The 20,860-nt window shown below is 42.0% G+C and overlaps 2 protein-coding genes across 2 annotated transcripts in view; one reads left to right on the top strand and one right to left on the bottom strand.

Annotated features, from left to right (window-relative positions):
* Positions 1–2,332: 2,332 nt before the first annotated feature.
* LOC143270414 (disks large homolog 5-like) lies at positions 2,333–16,307 on the bottom strand. The gene is made up of 5 exons (XM_076560340.1): positions 16,302–16,307; positions 11,352–11,539; positions 8,420–8,603; positions 4,610–4,725; positions 2,333–3,671 (listed from the first exon to the last, which is right to left on the bottom strand). The coding sequence occupies exons 1-5, from the start codon at positions 16,305–16,307 to the stop codon at positions 3,569–3,571; spliced, it is 597 nt and encodes a 198-aa protein (XP_076416455.1). The 3' UTR covers positions 2,333–3,568.
* LOC143270610 (vomeronasal type-2 receptor 116-like) overlaps positions 15,816–20,860 on the top strand; it is a 56,193-nt gene continuing 51,148 nt past the window's right edge. The window contains exon 1 of the mRNA XM_076561137.1: positions 15,816–15,933. The gene's annotated coding sequence lies outside the window, so the exon portion shown is untranslated. The remainder of the gene's footprint in view (positions 15,934–20,860) is intronic.

Here is a 20,860-nt window from a genome sequence, read left to right as displayed (position 1 = left end):
CAGAACTATGAGTATAGTTATGTGCATATTTTTATAAGTATCTATATGATATACCTAATATGTAAAACCATATCTAACTGTATATACATGTGTATATAAATATAAAGATAAACTGAAATCCCAACTTCCAGACACCAGCCAAGGAGGCAGCAGAACTTTCCCAGTGGCCAGCTTGATGTGTCAGCTCTTTCCTGCCTTCAACTCTGAGTGCCTGTTATGTTTATTAACAGTATCATTCATTTGAAACAAAATTCTGCACAAATTTTTCACAATGCCCTTTAATATTAAAATATTCTCTAACTTTCAGAACCACAAGAAAACACTCTAAGGCAGAAAGCCACGAGTTGATCATGAAAAGTACCAGGGAATGGCCAATGAGATGGCTAGTTGGGTGGAAGGAAAGAGCTGACTCCTCCTAATTTGTTCATTGTCCATATGAACAGAATGACAGAATGGCATGGTGTGTATTCTATGTTCATTCTCTCTCTACCATATGTATGTATTTATTTCCTCATCACAAAATAGATAGATGTTATTATATTAAATACCAATCAGAAAATGTCTATACATTCATCATATGAAATACTTATTTTTAAAATAATGAAAAAAAATCTTATGCAGCTCACAACTTTTGTAACTCCAGGACCAGAGTTTTCAACACCCTCACACAGGCATACATGAAGACAAAACACCAATGCACATAAAATAGTGAATAAACAATTAAATATTTGTAGGAACTAGTGGGGTCAGGAGCCCTACAAGCATCCCACAGAACTTACTGACCTAGGCTCATAGTGACTCAGAGACTGAACCACAAACTTGGGAGTATGCATGGGACTGAAGTATGTCCTCAGCATATATTTTACAGTTGTATAACTTGGTCATCTTGTGAGACTCCTAACAGCGGGAGCAGGCTTGTCTCTAATGCCTGGTTTTGGGACCCATTCCTCCTACTGAATTGCTATGTCCTGCCTTAATTTAAGAAGTCCTGCTTAGTCTCACGACAACTTGATATAACTTGGCAGGCAGATATGCCCTGGAGGTCTGCACATTTTTGAAGAGAAAAAAGAGAAGGAGGAATGGATGGGGAGCAGGAAGAGTGGAGGTTGGGGGAAGGACTGAGAGGAGAGGATGGAGGAGAAATTTTGGTTAGGATGTAAAAAAATAAATAAATAAATAAATAAAACTAAATTTATTCCAAAAGTGGAAGAATATTGATGGTTATCATATTTAAATTTGAGATACTAAAAGAATGTCCCTCCAGAGACAATGCCACTTATTCTAACTTTATAATGTGTTTGCAGTTGTACAGCGATTGCTGGGGATGTCTTTCTGTATGCTGTGAATGTGTTGCTCTGAGTGATTAATAAATAAATGCTGATTGGACAGTAGCCAGGCAGGAAGTATAGTATAGGCAGGATAAGCAGAGAGGAGAATGCTGGGAGTGGAAGGCTGAGTCAGGAGAAGCCACCGCCACCATGAGAAGTAAGATCAAGATACCAGTAAGCCACAAGCTAAATGGCAACTTACAGATTAATAGAAATGAGTTAATTTAAGATATAAGAACTAGATAGCAAGAAGCCTGCTGCGGCCATACAGTTTATAAGTAATATAAGTCTCTGTGTGTTTACTTGGATCTGAGCTGCTGAAGGAGCTGTGTAGACACAGGAAAACTCCAACTACAAGGGATAATTAAATCATGTTAGGCATAATTTTGAGCTGGTCTAATACATAATGTGTTTGTGTTGTACTCTGAATAATTATATAATGTTTAGGCAATATTAAGACCTGGATATTGTTTTACATTTGGAAATTAGTCATGACATCAAAAGATATAATTGTGTGTCAAGTTGACAAGTGTGCAGTTGTGATAGCTATTTTTGTTTGTCAAATTTATTACATCTGAAATTCATTAAACCCCAAAATGGAGGGGCATGCCTGTGAGGTATTTTTGCTTAATTTGAAGAGAGAAAATCCACATGTAATCCTGATATTTGCATTAGAAAGACATTCTGTTAATCTGGATATTGATGGGGAAAGAAACACCTATAACTCAGATGTTTTGAGCCCCAAAACCCCACTTGTAATCTCAGCCAGGCCTTGTGCTGGAAGCCCATATAAAGAAATGGAAGAAGGGAGTTTTCTCTTTAGCTGCTTGCTCTCACCTTGCTAGCATGTCCATGCCTTCACTAGCATTGGAGCCAACTGCTTTGGGATTCCAGACTATACTGCTGATGGGCTGAGACATCAATCATACTGGACTGAGCAAGTACTGGATTCGAGGACTTTGCCATTATAGCCAGCCAATGTTCAATTAGCTGGACCACAGCCTCTAAGTCATTCTAAAACATAGCCTTTTGTATATATGTATAGAAATTCAGTTACCCCATAAAACCCTAACCAATGCACCGGACAGGTATAGAATTTTTAGAGTAGTTTGGGCCTGAAATTAACTCTGAGTCCCATGGATGGGAAATCCTTGTGCATCTCAAGTTTCCTGGAACTTAATGAGATACATTCCAGCCTGTGAGTTCAGGGTTTACAGGAGTGTGAAACCTCACCTGCCTAAAGAAGAGTCTCAGAGTGAAGTTTGAAATTGCATTTTATTCATAAATTACATTCATTTTACTCAATGGGTCTTTCAAAACAGCAGTCCTTATATACAATGTATAGCCATAGCAAACTATTAAAACAATGACAAGAATATAAGACATAACAAATATTAACAAAACCTTAAACCAAAATGAAAAAAAACAAAATCTAAAGCATAAATATCCCAACATATAAACAAAAAAATTAAGCACATTTCAGGATCACTTGGAATTTCATTACGGGAGAGCAAATGATGTGAGGAACTAGCTTATTCTCTGCAGTGAATTATCTTCAGCAAAACTTGCACATGACATGGCTTCAAGTCAGCTTGCACAAGTCAGCTTCAGCACTGCACTGGAGAGAATCTTATGCTTTTGGGTGAGGTCTGTCTGGATGGCAGTGTGATGTTAACACAGTCTTCCTTGTCAGATTTCCCATCACATATGGAGTCAGCTTGTCAAAGCCCTTGATAGTAAGCTGACAGAAGAACTCTTGCTCACCCACATGTCCTCTTCATTTTGTTTTGCCCGTCACTGGGGCCACGTGCTGATGGATGTCAGGGTTCTTAGTAATTTGTGTTGTGCCCTCTGAATCTCAGACAAAATGTGATACAATCTTTTCTCTGGGAATAGTGAGCCACAGATGTGGATCAGATTGTGGCTGGATCGCCTGATGGTAGGTTGATATTTACCTCACTAGTGAGTTCACAGCTGAAAAGAGGTGGCATTTTCTGAGGAGGCCGAGAACCTGGAGTGTAGAATGTCATGCCTTCAAGGTGTCTCTGGCTTCTTCCAGCCTTCTCAGTTTTCTGAAGAGGTGCTGTTAGGGAAAATCAACAAAGAAAATATTCAGAATCAGTTTTGCTGTGCCACTGTCAAGAAAAATCAGGGACTATTTATCCCTAGTAAACAAAAGTTAAGAAAGAAAACACACCCCATGAACACCCTGGCTGCTGGGGATGGGGCTCAATGGTGGCTTACTTGCCTAGAACATAGTGTTTCTGCACCAGCAGCTCCTTCTGCAGGAGGCTCTCTTCCTGGGCTGTGGTCTGCTCCAGTTCCACCTGGAGATTTTCAAACCTAGGGGAGGAAGGCAGCTGGGGCACAAGCCTGGTGGGGACCTGCCATGTCAGCTTTTGAGCCCCCACCAGCTCTACTCAGCTAAACAGTCGAGCATTACCTTTCAGCTGAGTTCATTCCTTGCTTGCCTAAGGGAAAAGGGTCAGAGAGCACCTGGGCAGGATTTTTTTCTCAGCTTTTAAAAACTGCTAGAAGTTGGACTGGTAAACATACTGTGCTGCATTAGAAAAAAAAACAGCATATTTCTCCAACAGTCCAAAAACATCATTTTGGAGAAATATCAGTATGTTAAAGTCTTACGCACAGTTCAGGAAAGATATCACTGGCCTTGAATAGATACCAGGTGAATGTCAATATACTGGAAAACTCTATGCCTGCCCTCTAGTGGAGTCTACACGGCAATGCAAAGAAGGCTCTGGTTATTCCTACAACTTAGAGCCCTGCATGGGATTAATTTGTCAGCTCCTCCTCTGTTTATGACCAAGAGTAAATCTTCTCATGAGAAACTTATAAACACTGCAAAGAGCCTGCAATCCACGGGAGTGTGCTTTATGCAAATTAGCAAAAGGTGGACACTTCTCTCTAAACGTGATGTTCCTGATGGAAAAGATGCAGGAGGACACACTTTCCTTCATGATCAATGATCCTCCTTTCTAGGTTTCTGGCTGCCATGGGAATATTTGTTGGGAGATCTAATCTAAGAGATGAGATACTAGAGGATACTAGAGGTCTCAGAAAGGAAGAGGAGGACACAGTCCCCATCAGACCAAGGAGAAAGCATATTGCTTCCTGTTGACTGCGCCAGCAAGGACACTCTGAGGGTTTCTTTCCCTGGGGTGGCTGGCAGCTTTGCCAATTGACAAAACACAAAGAGGACAGAGATCCAGGTACAGTGGACCCACTTGGATCCACCTGCTTCTGGAAGCCTGGGCTCCTACCTCATCTGGGACACAGTGAAGTGATGCTGCAGCTTTAATGCCAAGTCCCTTTGCCGGGTGAGCAGCTCCTTCTGCTTCAGCAGAGACTGAAGATTTTCCTCAAGTGTTTGATGTTCCTGTTCATTAGAAGATTGTGTTTTTAGTGGAGGTTTCCTCACCATGTACATAAACATGCATTCTCTCTCTCTCTCTAGGACATACATGTATATAGATGCACACATACAAGCAGACTACATTCCATCCACACTTAGTTTCCCAGATACTCTTATGTAAGAAGAGATCACCTGGGATACTATGGAGAACAAAGTTACCTTTCATTAACCTAGAACCTGTCTACCCATATTCCTGCCCGGAGGCAGGAAACACAGGATGCTCTGAGCACAGGGATGTGGAGAAGATCATGTACTTTTACTAAGTGTTGATAATTTTTCAGTTTATTTTTAATTTATATGTGCAGATGTACAGCCTGCTTTTGTGTCTGTATAACATGTGCATGCCTTGTGACCTGGTAGAAGAACTCAGTGTGCAGATAAGTCAATGCAGTGCTTGCCTTGAAATCCTGTACACAGACAGGTGAACACCAGGGTTCCTTGATCTGTAATCTAAGCTCTCCTAGCAAGTTCCCCAGTCTGTGCATTGAAGGCTTAGTTCTCCAGCACAGGACCACTGGATGGCAGTGGACCAGCCCCTTGCTCTCACTCAGTGCTTCCCAGTACCTCAAGGAGGGCAGCTTTCTCCTAAAGAAGTTCTGTATACCACAGGTTGCCTCCATTTAGGCCCAAAGGAATGAGCTCAGAAAACTAGAAAATCTCTCCAATCCGGAGTCTATATTAAACTTTCCTCCAAGTAATTTGATTGTGTTAGGGATTTCTTTGAGTAACAGAAGGTTGACTAACTCACGGCCAAAAGACTGCATATATTATTCCATACTTAACAATATCCCATGGACCACATTGTATGTTTGCACTCATCAGTGATGGGTATCTGAAGAGTTTGTAGCTGGACTGTTCTGATGAGTCCTGCTGTATCCCTGTTGTCCCCTATTCTCTGTGGACAACACTTTCCATTCTGGAATCATTGCTCCACCTGAAGTCTGTAGATCCACTTTCTGAATAATTGCACATAGCTTCTCACAGGGCTGCACCATTTTACACTACTAGCAATGTCTGAGAGATCACACTTCTCCCAACTCTCCATCAGGCTGAACTTAACTCAGTATGAAGAAGTTTGGAATAAAAGCAATTTCTGAGTGCTGCAGAAACAACATGGAGTGGGTACTTGAGAGTATGATAAGCCTAAGCAGTGCCCTGAGACAGCCTCTTCTCACACTTCAGCATAGCTGTGGGACTTCTGCTGGGCTGGGATGCAGCCACAAGCCCCTCTGCAGTTCAGAATTTCTCTGAGAATAAAGTCCAGGACAGCTCCAAGGGCAAGGTTAGCTGAACCAAGTTTAGTCAAAGGTGAAAGGAAAATGGCAGCATGCGAAGTGGAGAAAAACAAAACAAGTGCAGGGAAGTCATCAGTGGTCAGCCTCCTTTCACACAGAGGAGAGGGACACAAACCTTTCCTGCCTTTCCTGCCTCTCAGTAGCCTCTCTCTCACCATCATGGACCCCATTACTTTGTTTTTTTCCAGAGGATTTCTTTGCAGAAATATAATTCTTCCCCTACAAATACCTGAAAAACTTTAGCTTGAATCAATTTTATGTCTTATGTTGTAATTAGTTGTGTGGACATGCAGAAGGATGGGCAGCTCTGCTTGTTCTTTGACTGTGGCAAAGTGGTACTAACAAGATTAGGCACAGTACTTTCTCATTGAAATCCATCTCCATCATCCTTAAAGATGTTCCATTGTTTCGTGACAGAGTGAACATACACTTAGAGGCTCAAACACACATTCTCATTCCACAAAGATACACATAGAGACAACACACACACACACACACACACACACACACACACACACACACACACACACACACACACACCTACCTTTCTTGAATCCAGAAAGGCAAGGTAGAAGACTAGAATGTTGCAGCACCTTTTCTACTCTAGGGGGAGGTAGTGGGTCCTCCCTGCAGTCTACAAGCCTCTTAGACCCAGCCACGCTCTTCTGCCCTGGCCTGAACTTATTTCCCTTCGCAGGGAAGTTCTTATCACCAGACTCACTGATCATACAGAGAAGTAACAACCTCTGCACAACTGAGTTGGACCACACAAAACCAAGTGCTGGGGGAAGAGGGTCGGACATGAAGCCTCCCGATAGATTTAAGTTGAATCATCATAGTCTCCTCACTAAACTTACCTAGACTCCTCCACAGAAGACATTAACAGCACCAGAGACTAGAAGTCACCCATTGTCAATACCAAACAGGTTTTGACCAGATTACAGTGCACATTACATGAAAACAGGCCAGTCAGTGGAAGGCTACTTAGATCATCCACAGGACTTTTCTAAAATGCAGCACTCTATACAACTATGAGTTGGACTCTGTCCTAAGAGTGAGCTTCAAAATATCAGGTTCCATGTTGTGAAGCCAGTAGACAAAACAGACCTTTTCAGGGAAGTTACCTCTATGGTGTGAAAGAAAACAAGTCTACTTCTTTATTTTTAAAGTAGCTCCATTGTTTGATTTTTGTTATTTATTATAAGACACATTAATTCCAAAGTAATAAAAATGTTTAAAAATGAAGAGAAACCTATAAGTCAGTTCTTTTTCTGAACAAATGAACCATTTAACAATGAAATGAGACAGAAAAAGACAGGCTGCTCTACTGTGAGGAGACAGGAGATACAAAGATCTGTGGCTATCCAGCTTAGCCAGAACAGAAATTTTCAGGTTCAGTGAGAGACTCGGGCTGAAGGGAATAAGGGAGAAAGCCACAGAGGACACTTGATGTCATCATCACACCTTCGAAAACACGCACAGATGTATGCGCCCACACACAGGCATACTCACACACAGACACAAATCCCTCAAATCATCACTGATCAGAACTCAATGAGGAGGACATGACACTGGATGAGGATGACATTGCCAGTTGGTTTTAGACTCCTCACAGTAGCTGTTATAAGTGAGTCCCACAGTTCTGCATCATTTGGGACTAAAAATGCCTAGAGAAACATGCTGTGTCTCTGCAGGCTATGTTGATGCAGTTGGCTCAAATCTGTCACCCTGATCCCCGCCTTTCATAAGCCCTTGTCACATCCCTGGTCATCCATTGAGCTTCTGAATGTAAGATCCAGGATGGGAGAACTGGCCAATGCCACTCACAGCAAATAGTACTGACAAGCTGTTAATTTAGTTTCTGTCACTGTGAACCAAGAGCTTGGCCAGGTAAAGAGAACACCATGGCAGTCTGGGAACAAGAGGGTAAAATGTCATATGACAACCCAAAAGCTGTCTAGGAGCCCTGGTCATTTGGCTTTTTCAGGGGGTGTTCCTCCTTCCATGCTGTGTCTGCCTCTGATCTCACATGACCCCTGCCAAGCAAATGAGACCCAGACCCTTGACCTGACTCACTCAGATCTCTGTGGCTCCCATCATAGCACGGCTCCTCCCATACTGACATACAGGTGAGTGGTATGTGATTGACCCATCTCCCTCAATGGGCTGTGGCTTCCAGCAGAGCAGTAGGGTTTGCTTGCTCTAAGAGACTAACTCCCAGAAAGACTTGTGAATGATCACAGAAGTGAACTATTGGATGGGATGGGTCAGGTGGAGGAGTGAGTAAATGGTTGCATGGGTGTGAATATATGTGTGTGTATGGTCAGACTGGTGGCAAGGTTGGCCCTGCTGCTTCAACCTACCTGCAGCTGCCTTGTCCAGAGGTCATAGATCTTCTCATGGGCCTCTTCACCGAGCCTCTTTGCCTCCTCACAGGACTCTTGTAGTAAAATCTGTTCCCCCTGCAGCTTTTTCTTGTCATCTAGCAAGATTCTTACTTTCTCCTTCAGCTGAGTCTGTTCACTCAGGTGCTGACTGTAGAGGGTGCTGAAATATCACCAAAAATGATGATCTCTGCCTCCATCTCCCACTCCTGCCTCCTAATACCATGATTCCTGCAAGGTCCCATGTCCCCATCCCCAACAGACCTGTGCTGGAACCCACATTAGTCATGGCAGCATCACTCAGGTGCAGGCCAAAGCCAGAGAATAGCCCATTCCAGAAAGATTTACACTACTTCTGAAGACCCTGACAGCAAAAGGGATCCATGTACCTCTGAAGACTGGATCTTCTGCATCCCACAAACATACCCTGGTACTTAACTGTTCACAGTATTGGGAAAATATTAGGATGTAGAGGGAAGCCATGCTCTGAGGGAGACAGAAGACACATCAGGAATACTTTCCATCCATGTGTCCGAAGAAACCAGCTCTCTAAGTTCCTGCCAGAGCCACAGAAACCATTCATGGTGCAAACTATGTTTTCTGTCTAGAAGTTCCAGAAGCTGACCGGCAAAAGTTGGGAGGGGCTATCAGACTCTTAACACTTAGGAGAACTCAGTCTAGGAGGGACAAACCCAAGAGCAATAAGGCAGGCTGCTTGCTAAGAGGTAAACAGACTAGAACCACCGCCATCACTTTGGTTTAAAGGTGGAGAAGGGAAGAAGATGCTGTGGGATGTCTTTCTGTATGCCGTGAATATGTATTGCTTCCATTGGTAAATAAATAAGCTGCTTTGGCCTTTGGCAAGGCAGGAAGGAGCTCGGCATGAAAGTCCAGGAGAGACAGAGAAGAAAAGCAGAACTGGAGGAGATGCCAGCTGCCACCCAAGGAGCAACATGCCAGCAGCCTGGCATTCAGCAGCCATGTGGGAAAACAGTGATGAATAGAATTGGGTTAATTTAAGATGATAGATATAGCTAGGCTGAAACTTAAGCCATTGGCCATATAGTTTGTAAGTAATGAGTGCTTCTGTGTGTTTATTTGGGATCATTTTGCTGCAGGAGGCAGGTGGGACAGATTCCTCCTGGCAGCAGGGTCAGGCAGGACTGGAGAAACTTCAGACAACAAGAAACACTCCTTAGCAAGTTCTGGAGTCCACCCAAGTCATGCACTCAACAGTAAATTTTGGTCTCACTCAGCTCTGTGCATTTGTACAAGGCCTCACTAATTTCTTTGGGTATTTTCTTCACATCTGACATATCCTTCTTATGCTCTGTGTTCTGCATCTCATTATCCGAATTCAGCCTGTGGTAGGGCATAGCCCCAGGAGCAAAGAACCCTGTGAACACAGGCCTCAGGGACCCCATGAATTAAGGTTGCATTTTGCACTACCCAAGTCTACTGGATGTCACATCCTGAATCCTATGTACTGGGAACTCCTCATGTGCATTAGACTTTCTACCCTGCCCCAGGGCCAGGAAAGGCTGGGTGTCAACAGGGAGGGAGACAGGGCTCCATGAGCTCCCTCAGTAGGCCTAGAGAGGTAGACTAGCACTCTAAAAAGGTCCATCAGTGTGGGCATACCTGAAAACTGTGATGACATTTCCACTGGCATGAGAACAGAAATGCTTGTCCTTACAAGGATAACCAGAACTCATCATCAGTATTGCCATGCATGAGGCACTCCATGAGGATGGCTTTATAAACTCACAAGGGGATTCCAATGGGGCACCAGGGTGAGCACAAAGACTGAGAACAGTGATGCTCAAAGTGGAGCTCCCTGGTCTCAGCCCTTATATCACCTGAAATGTTTGAAACAGGCAAATCCTCAGGCCTACTATCAATATGCAGCTCACAAGATCTGAAGGGACACACACACACACACACACACACACACACACACACTTTAAGCGAGCCTCTCAGAGACAGTACAGAAGACACTGACACCAAATCCTGAGCACAAAGAGATGCATTTCCCCAGCAGGGCAAGCATGGCATTGGGAGCCTGCCTCTGGATCAGGCAAAGGCAGACAACATGCAGCAGGCTTTTTTCAGCAGTGGGATTTTAAATAGAAAGGTTAAGTCTGTGCTAGGGTGAGTTGCTGAGATCTGATTGGACAGGTTGGCAAGTGCAGCCGAGTAATGAATTCTGATTGTTGCACTTTGGTGTTCACTTTTAAGAATGAGCCAGTGTCCAAAAAAGGGAATGAACTTTGGGGACTAAATTTAGGAATCTAATCTAATGGTTTATCAAGGGAGAGGGAAGTGAAAAGGGCAAAACCTGACACTGCCATGTTTGCGATATTTGGGCCCCTTAGAGGGCAATTCACATGCACACAAACCCACAGTTAGGATGTCAGAGAAATGCAGGTGGGTGGCATTGTCTCACAGTACAAGGAACAAGACCAGAGAGGAGCTGGGATGGACAGCAGGCCTTCCAGACACACAGAGATGGACCAAGTATGACCACCAGGCCCTTCAAGCTGCTCCCAGAGCAACAAGCAAAACTAAATATCTTGTCAAATACAGAGACTCAGGTTAAACTCAGAGCACCCAGCATCTCCTACAAGCCAACACTGTCAAGGTCTCTTGAAATGCATGTTGTGATCTTACACCCTACTGCCCCTCTCTGTGGATTGTGATTCAGGCCACAGGCTCTGGTTTTCATAAGGAGGAAGCAGAACAGCCTGTGTCCCTTCTCACTCCTACAGACTTCAGTTCTGCCTCTCAGATGCATTCAGGAAAATTTGTTTGTGCAGGTCACCCTGCAGGTGCAGTTTCCAGTGACCTAAGGACTGCTGGAATTGACACAGGAGGGTCAAGGCATTCACCAGAGAACAGGCACGATGAATACCTGTTGTTCAATTCATTGTTGTAATGGGCCAGGAATTCACGCAGTTCATTCCTGTCATTGGTCATCATCTGTAGCTGAAGTTTCAGTTTTTCCACCTGGTTCAGCTGCTGCTCCTGTTCAATGAGGTAGAAAGTTGTGGATGATGCCTTCCTAGCAGCCCCTGTAGGTACATAAACACAAGTGATTTTCTAGAGATGAATGGCATAAGCCAAGATCATCATGTGCAGTCCCAAGAGGAGGCCTGAGGAAGAGGAAATGCATGGAATCCATTGAAGCCCTCAAAGATCAGAGCAGATCCTTAAGCTGGTCCTCATATGCCATGTGTCTGACTCCAATCACTATGGCTAGATATATGCCTCAGCCCCTACTGCAGCCCCACTGGCCCTGAAATAGATAAGCAAGGCCAGCCATGTTGGTTTGGAATTGTCATCTCATACCTGATGTGATGCAAGGAAGTCCAGGAGTCCCTAGTGTTCTTCGCCTAACAGCCCTCATAACCTGTGTCCATGACTAAAAGGAACTGAATGTCTCAGACCTGGGTACATGGATGGAAACTTTCCCTTCCTAGTATTTACATCAGATATAAAATGCAACAACATCCCATTCTGATACCACATTAGTGGTTCTGGGCCTCCTGTTGCATTCTTTGCCACTCAGAATGAACTGAAGGAGGTCACAGCACAGCAGCTGCAGCTTTGACCATCCCTGGCCCTCTGCCAACTAACCATCAGGAATCCTCCACCTTGAATCTGCTCTTTAAGAACCAGGATAAGCAGCATAGGCCCATTGCTTCATGATCACAGCTACTGAACCCCAATACTAGAAGGTCAAGTTCTAGCCTCACCTCCTTAGAAAACTCTCTCTGCCAATCAGTGTGATCAGTCTTGCCAACATGTCAATTTGGTGAACTCTATAAGTACTTGGTGAATGCCTCAAGGGCAGTTGGCATTGCCCAGACTCTGGTGATTTCACAGACGATGCCAAGGGCTCTCCAGGATACAATAGAATTTCCAGAGAATGGACTGTTAGGGCCACTGCCAATGGTCATCACCTATCTGATAACAAGCTCTTCCCCGATTCACCAATAGCCAACCTGCCCTCTCCAGGAGCCTTTCCTGAATAACAAGGGAAGGCCTTCAGCACCTCCTCCTTCCAATCCTGAGATCTCTCTGATTCATTAGAATCTAGTTCATTCTAATTCAACAGTTCATCATGTGTGGAGAGCAAGAGTCACTTTCCAAACACTGCCCAAAAATGGCTCTTCTCATTCTTATAATCCCAAGCTAATAAGATGAGAAATTAAGGATTCTAAGAAAATAGCTCAGGATAATGGGGTAGGAAGATCTGTTCCATGAGATGAACAAGAACATTAGAGAAGATCCACGGGGCAGTTACAATGTATTGGAAGGTGGATGATTATGTGGGTCCTGTCAGAACAATGATAAGTCATATTGGAAATGATGGAACTTTTGCTAAAACCTTCAGCAGAACACATTTCAACCATCATGAAGGTAGCAAAAGTGTTATCAACTACTAATAGGTATGACTGAAAATAATTAAGGACTGGGCATCCCCAGGTGAGCTGTCAGTCACCAAGAACAAATACTTACAGGAAGAGTGATGTCCCAGTCCTGAACTCAAGGTAGAGGAAAGAGGACTGGCTAGTGAGAGGGCAGGAACTTAGAAACCTTAGGGGTCACTGACATGTGGCAATACTTGGTGGCTCCTGCCCTGCCAGTGGTTGTTATTTAAAATGTGAGACTCTCTAGCTCTGGCCAGAGGACTTTACTCTCTCTGTTATTAGTGACACACACCAAAAGAAATCCAGTGTGGGTGAAGTGCAGGGCTGGAACTGAAACCTCTTTAGTCCCTCTGTGCTTCCTTCCCACTCAGAGTGAAAGCAGAGGGCCCTCAAAAGAGCAGCTTCAGCCTTTAACTTCCCTGGCTCTCTGCAAACTAACCATGGAAAATCCTCAACTCTGGGTCTGCTCTTGAAGAACTCAGAGGACCAGGATAGGCCCATTGCTTCTCAGAAACTCTCCTCTCCTGAGCTCCACTCCTGGAAGGATCAGCTGAAGCCTTCCTCCTTCAGGAGCTCCCCTTCCCTTTCCCAGGACTCACTGTGCTTTCCCCAGAACCATTTGTTTCTTGATGTGTGACATGGTGACTGAAGGCCATCTTCCTTCTGCCTCCCTCTGATCTCCCTTTGCTCGCCATCCTGTCTCCCAAGAATCCTGTTCAGTCTAGTCAGCATGTCTGTCGGTGAAACATGAGACACACCACAAAGGCCCCAATGACAGTTGGTGTTGCCACAACACTGGTGACATCACATGGAATGCCAGGGCTCTCCAGGAGACAGTAGAATGTCCATATGCTGATGTCACATGGTATAGCTATTTCATTCCTGCTACATTCCTCACCCCAAAATGACTTGAAACCAAGGTGCCATTTCCATGAGCTTCTGTGGTCACAATGGGAGCCTTTAGGTAGATCCTCCTTCTAAAGTCAGAAATCTAGCCCTCTGCTTCATTAGAAATTTTATCTAACTGAAGTTGTATTTCATATATATTCCTTCTTCCCAAAATATTCTTTTTATATTCCCATACCGAAAACCTTATAGACCCCATATAACCTTTAGTCCCATATAAACTTTATTTATATTCAAATCTCATAACTTATTTAGCTTTAATGTTCCATATTTTTATGTTAAACTACTTCTACAGACCCAATACAAAAATTATACCATCTCTCAAGACATACTTAAGCCTTTAATTTTTATAAACATATTACATCTTTAAATATCTTTTTCTATTTAATTCATTGAGTTATCTTCTGCTTGAAATTTGACCCAGTTTTTTCTTATATTAACCAATAATAATCTGTAACCAATTCTCTTAAATGATGGCAAGTATTTGTAACCATTGAACAGAAATGACCAAAATTCATGTTTTTTTGTCTCTGTGTATGTGTGTGTGTGTAAACAAAATCATAATTTTTTAAATCATAATGTATCTTTAACATTTTTCTATGCATTACCAGGACAGAGAGGGGTTAAAATGGGAAGCCAATGAAGAACTTGGCTTAGGAAGGAAGGGAGGGGGATTTAGATTCAGAGTGTGCAGGCAGTAAACTCCCAACTGCCCCTATCTCCCCCACCTCTGCCTGCCTGTAGAGAGTGCATTTCCCCCCTCTGTGAGAGCCACAGGAGCCTCTCCTGCAGGCTAATACCAGCCTTGCCTGTCTTGGCCCTGAGTCTGTTCCAAATTCCTTGAGGGAGGCATCTGCCCACTCAGAGCCTCTTCTGCAGGGTCTGCTAACTCTGGGAACTCACCTCCTAGCTTGGGTAATTAGGGGAGGTGCCTGAAGTCTACAGTTATCATCATTGGTTGTGGACAACTTCCCTTCCAATCATCCTGTCCTGCTCCAGAAGTTCACTGCTGAGATGAGGAAGGACATGGGGAAGGGGCAGACTCAGTCCATATGAACACAGTTCCAATACTGCTTCTATTCATGAGACTCACTTTATCATCAAGATTCTCTTATCATGAGGCTTTTATTGTGCCATCTGCAGTACCTGGGTCTTGGGGAACAGAGCTGTTTGAAATTTGCCCTCCAGCCTGTCCCTTCACCATCATTAAACACACCTTGAAGTGGGATTGACCAGAAAGCAGAAAGTCATGAGGCTTTCCCTACCTCCTCTCATCATGGTAGTTGATGACTTCTGAGGCTGTCACTCACTGGATAGCAGTGTATCAGCAGTTGATCGTGTCCCATTTGGAAAGTGGAGTCCTGGGATAGTGCTGACTCTGCCTCAGCTGTTGTCATCATTTCTAACAGACACAAATGGAGATGAGGAGTAGAATACAATAGACATATCTGACTCTGAGCATATTCATTCCCAATCTCCCACTGTCCTTTGCCTCATGCCTCTCTCCTTCCCTGAAAGTTTATCCCTGAAGGCTGGTCTCAGATTTCCAGCAATGCTTCTAATTCAGTTCCTCATTGTTGGGTTTTCTTTTTATTCTTCTTTTCCATAGATGCTTTTTTTCTTGCCCTAACATGACATTTGAAGGATAGTGGGAAGGAGGCATCTTAGAGATCTGAGGTCAGGGTATCACAGTGTTCCATTCCTCTGTCCTATTGAAGATGGAAAACTACACTTAATAACTGTGGCATGTAAAAATAAAGAGAACAAAACTGAATTAACATCTTTTTCTACTGGTCCTCAACCAATCAAATCTCAGTTATAAAGGCAAAACTGTGGGGAAATTCTTCCTGTGATTTCTAGATGAAGTGTAAGCATTGTGCTACCCTCAATGCCAAACAGAATTTAGGGAAGGTGACCTCAGTTAAACCAGCAATCTAATCACAGAGCTTGAAATCCTTTTCCTGTCTGCAGCAGCAGAATCTGGAAGAAGAGAAGTTATATAGTTACCCAGCAGGGATACCCATTTGCTGTCTCAGCCTGGATGCCTGTGGTAACAGTTGCAGTAGTAACATCCCACCTGGAAGTCTTGCTGTCACTATCATTGGATCCTGGGCACCCACAATTTCCTGCTCTTCACCAAGTTCTGGATAGCCAGTAAGTGTTTTTAGACTTACTTGATGGGGATGATTTACCATAATCTGAATGTGCATTCGAGGAGGAAGGAGAAACTGAAACTTATCTGTGCTTGATGTCAAATGGTATCCGAGGGACTTAGCATGTGACATAGATTGTAGATATCCATCTTAGAAAGATGTAGCTAGAGTTTACCTGCCTGGCCCACAGTCAGGACAAATCTTTATTACCTGACAGTCCCACAGCCGCTCAGACCCAACCAAGTAAACACAGAGACTTATATTGCTTACAAACTGTATGGCTGTGGCAGGCTTCTTGCTGACTGTTCTTATATCTTAAATTAATCCATTTCCATAAATCTATACCTTGCCACATGGCTCATGGCTTACCGGCATCTTCACATATTGCTTGTCCTGGAGTCAGCTGGCAGTGACTCCTTCTGCCTTCCTGTTCTTTCTTTTCTCCTCTCTGTTAGTCCCAGCTATATTTCCTTCCTAGCCACTGGCCAATCAGTATTTTATCTATTGAGCAATCAGAACAATACATTTGCCATAGAGAACATCCCACAGCAGAAAGACCCTGAAACATCTACACATTGTTAGTAACATCTTAGACAATATCAGTGCTCTAGAAGCATGAAAGTTCCATGCACAGAATGAAGCATGAACAAGCATGCCCCACCCCACTGTAATAATGCTATGACCCCATCATAAAGCATGAGGGCACCATCATATTGTGCCACAATACACACATGCTTGTTTCCATACAACACTCACAAATATGTGCCCATATTCATACATTTAAAAACATGTACGTGTCTACAACTTTGCATGCACACACACACAGACACACACATACACACACAGAATTATACTTTGAAATTAAATTAGATGTACAGTAAATTGGCATAACAAGAAATTAAAAAGAAACAAACAACTTTTGTGGCATTGTTATGCATGTATATGGTATGCATGTTGAATGCAGAACTATGAATATAATTATGTACATATTTTTATAAGTATCTATATGATATACCTAATATGTACAACCATATCTAGCTGCATATACATGTGTATATAAATATAAAGATGAACTGAAATCCCAACTCCCAGACACCAGCCAAGGAGGCAGCAGAACTTTCCGAGTGGCTGGCTTGATGTGTTTGCTCTTTCCTGCCTTCAACTCTGAGTGCCTGTTATTTTTCTTAATATTATCATTCATTTGAAACAAAATTCTGCATAAATTTTTCACAATGCCCTTAATATTAAAATATTCTCTAACTTTCAGAACCACAAGAAAACCCTCTAAGGCAGAAAGCCATGAGTCAATCATGAAAAGTACCAGGGAATGGCCAATGAGATGGCTAGTTTGCTGGAAGGAAAGAGCTGACTCCTCCTAATTTGTTTATTGACCTCCATAGGAACAGAATGACAAAATACATGGCATGGCATGTATTTTATGTTCATTCTCTCTCTATTGTATATATGTTTTTATTTCCTCATCACTAAGTAAGTAAATAGAGAGATAGATATTATTATTTTAAATACCAATCAGAAGATTTCTATACACTTATCATATGAAATAATTTTTTTTTTTTGGTTTTTCGAAACAGGGTTTCTCTTGTGTAGCTTTGCGCCTTTCCTGGAACTAACTTGGTAGCCCAGGCTGGCCTGGAACTCACAGAGATCGGCCTGCCTCTGCCTCCCAAGTGCTGGGATTAAAGGTGTGCGCCACCAGCGCCCGGCTTGAAATAATTTTTAAAAGAATGAAAAAAATCTCATGCAGCTTACAACTGTTGGTAACTCCAGGACTAGAGGAGTCAACACCCTCCCACAGGCAAACATGAAGGCAAAACACAAATGCACATAAATTAATGAATAAACAATTAAATATTTGTAGGAGCTAGTGGGGTCATGAACCCCACAAGCATCCCACAGAACTAACTAACCTAGGCTCATAGTGATTCACAGACTGAACCACCAACCAGGGATCATGCATGGGGCTGACCTAAGCCCTCTGCATGTTTTTTACAGTTGTATAACTTGATCCTCTTGTGAGACTCCTAATGGTGTGAGCAGGGCTTGTCTCTATTGCCTGCTTTTGGAACCCATTCCTCCTACTGCTGTGCCCAGCCTCAATGTAAGAAGTCATGCCTAGTCTCACCACAACTTGATATAACATGGCAGGCAGATATGCACAGGCGGCCTGCCCATTTCTGAAGAGAAAAAAGAGAAGGAGGAATGGATGGGGAGCAGGAAGAGTGGAGGTGGGGGGAGGGACTGAGAGGAGAGGATGGAGGGGAAATTTTGGTTAGGATGTAAAACAAAAATAAACAAATAAATAAAACTAAATTTATTAAAAAAGAGGGAGAATATTGAAAGTTATCATATTTAAATTTGAGATACTAAAAGAATGTCCCTCCAGGGACATTGCCACTTATTCTAACTTTATAATGTGTTTGCAGTTGTAAGGGATTGCTGAGGATGTCTTTCTCTATGCTGTGAATGTGTTGCTCTGAGTGATTGATAAATAAAATGCTGATTGGACAGTAGCCAGGCAGGAAGTATAGTATAGGCAGGATAAGCAGAGAGGAGAATGCTGGGAGTGGAAGGCTGAGTCAGGAGAAGCCACCACCATGAGAAGTTAGATGTAAAGTACAAGTAACCCACAAGCCACATGGCAACTTACATATTAATAGAAATGGGTTAATTTAAGATATAAGAACTAGATAGTAAGAAGCCTGCCACAGCCATACAGTTTATAAGTAATATAAGAATCTGTGTGTTTACTTAGGTCTGAGCTGCTGAAAGAGCTGGGTGGACACAGGAAAACTCCAACTACAAGGGATAATTAAATCATGTTAAGCATAATTTTGAGCTGGTCTAATACATAATGTGTTTGTGTTGTACTCTGAATAATTACATCATGTTTAGGAAATATTAAAACATGGTTATTGTTTTACATTTGGAAATTAATCATGACATATTAGATATAATTGTGTCTCAAGTTCACAAGGGTGCAGATGTGATAGCTATTTCTGTTTGTCAAATTTATTACATCTGAAATTCATTAAAACCCCAAAATGGAGGGGCATGCCTGTGAGGTATTTTTGCTTAATTTGAAGAGAGAAAATCCACATGTAATCCTGATCTTTGCTTTAGAAAGACATTCCATTAATCTGGATATTGATGGGGAAAGAAACACCTATAACTCAGATGTTGTGAGCCCCAAAACCCCACCTGTAATCTCAGCCAGGCCTCATGCTGGAAGCCCACATAACAAAATGGAAGAAGGGAGTATATTTGGTAAGGTAGTCTTGTAGAGTTGCCTTAAGAGTATAAGCTTGTAAGAATATAAATAATTATATGTTGAATGTGAGTTTGTGTAAAAGTGTAAATGTTAAATGTGAGTCTATGCTTAATGTATATGATGAAGGAACCTAGGATACAGAAAACAGTGTCCATAGCGAACTGCAAGCTAGCAGTCTGGGCTGTTTCAGAAACTTCAAAAGCTCCTAAGAATGGTAGATGCCAGAGCCACCACAATGGCCATGGTCAGGCATCCACAGCTGAGACCTGTGTAATATCAACACAGCACTGAAAAACCTGAGCTAGCAGCAAAAGCATTGCAGTTTCTATTTGATAGCTAAAAGAAAGTCTCTTTTGAGAGGACTTTGCACCAACCAGCACTTATGGAACTAACAGCTTTCACCCTGAAGGAAAAACTGCCATAAAATGCCGCTGTAACTAAAAATGTCTCTGGCCTGAGAACAAAAGTTGCAGAGATGCTTGTTTGAACTAATTGTTAAATGCAAAAAGTTTTTGACTGTAAAATGTTTCTTCATATTTGGAAGTGGAATTCTAGTACCAAATTTGTTTGAACTTTTTGAACTTACAAAAAAATAAGGTAAAACTCCAAAAAGGTTTTGGTTATGGGTTTCTTCATATTTGGAAGGCTTTTACCATAATTTATTATTTGAATTTTTGGACTTAAGAAGTGACTTGGACAGTAATGATTTCTTAAAAATGGGACAGTTTTAATTTACTTATGCATATAGACTGTATCCATGGTGGTGACTTAGGAACAGTTTTATGGAATTGTGTTAACAATGGAAATGTTTAAATGGAAAATTTTATTTATTTTTTACTTAGTCTCAAGATTTAGCTTTGTGAATGCATATATGCTTTACTAACTGTGGTGATTCATGAATTGTTTTGTGTTAAAAATGGAACTGCTTAAAATGGAGCTATTTAAATAGAGAAATTTGTTTTTTGTCTAATAAATTATAAAGAAAAGAAGGAGTATTAATATTCCTCAGTCTATTTAATTTAAAAATATTTTAGTGTTACTTGAGTGAATTAATGTTATGTTTTGTATAGTTCTATTAAGAAATTGTTTTTGTACAGTGTTTGTAAGAAAGTATTAATGGCAATAGTTAGAATATTGCCTTTGAATGTATGTTCGTAGGAATAATAATGGTGTATAGTAATGTTCATGTAAGAATCATTATGTTAATATAAAATGTTTATATTAAAATGTTTACATTAAATTAATTAAATATAAATTTATTGATATTAATGCACCCTTCTTTGGTTAAGAAAGTATTTAAGTTTGATGTGAATACATCAGAAGTTTATCCTATGTTTTGTTAGCAAGAAATTCAAATGGTTCTAATAAGAGTTTGCTTTAAGATGTAAGATTGAGAGAATTGTTAATGTGTATAGCAATATTCATATTAGAATTATGTTAACCTTTAAATGTTAATGATGAAGCTATTGGTGTTTTTAAGACTGATGCAGTTGCATCAGGAGTTTCTGGATTTAAAGGGCTTGTGCAGCCAGGACTGCTTTAGTCACCTTAGTCCCATTTTGAAAAAGAAATGCCATCTTTATCATCCTCTACTCCCATACTGGGAGACCTGACAGGTATGGATATTGCTGTGAGCTCT

Source organism: Peromyscus maniculatus, chromosome 23 (assembly GCF_049852395.1).
Source record: "Peromyscus maniculatus bairdii isolate BWxNUB_F1_BW_parent chromosome 23, HU_Pman_BW_mat_3.1, whole genome shotgun sequence".
NCBI classification, from domain to species: domain Eukaryota; kingdom Metazoa; phylum Chordata; class Mammalia; order Rodentia; family Cricetidae; genus Peromyscus; species Peromyscus maniculatus.
Note: the sequence above shows the minus strand (reverse complement) of the source record. Positions and strands in the feature narration are given on the sequence as shown.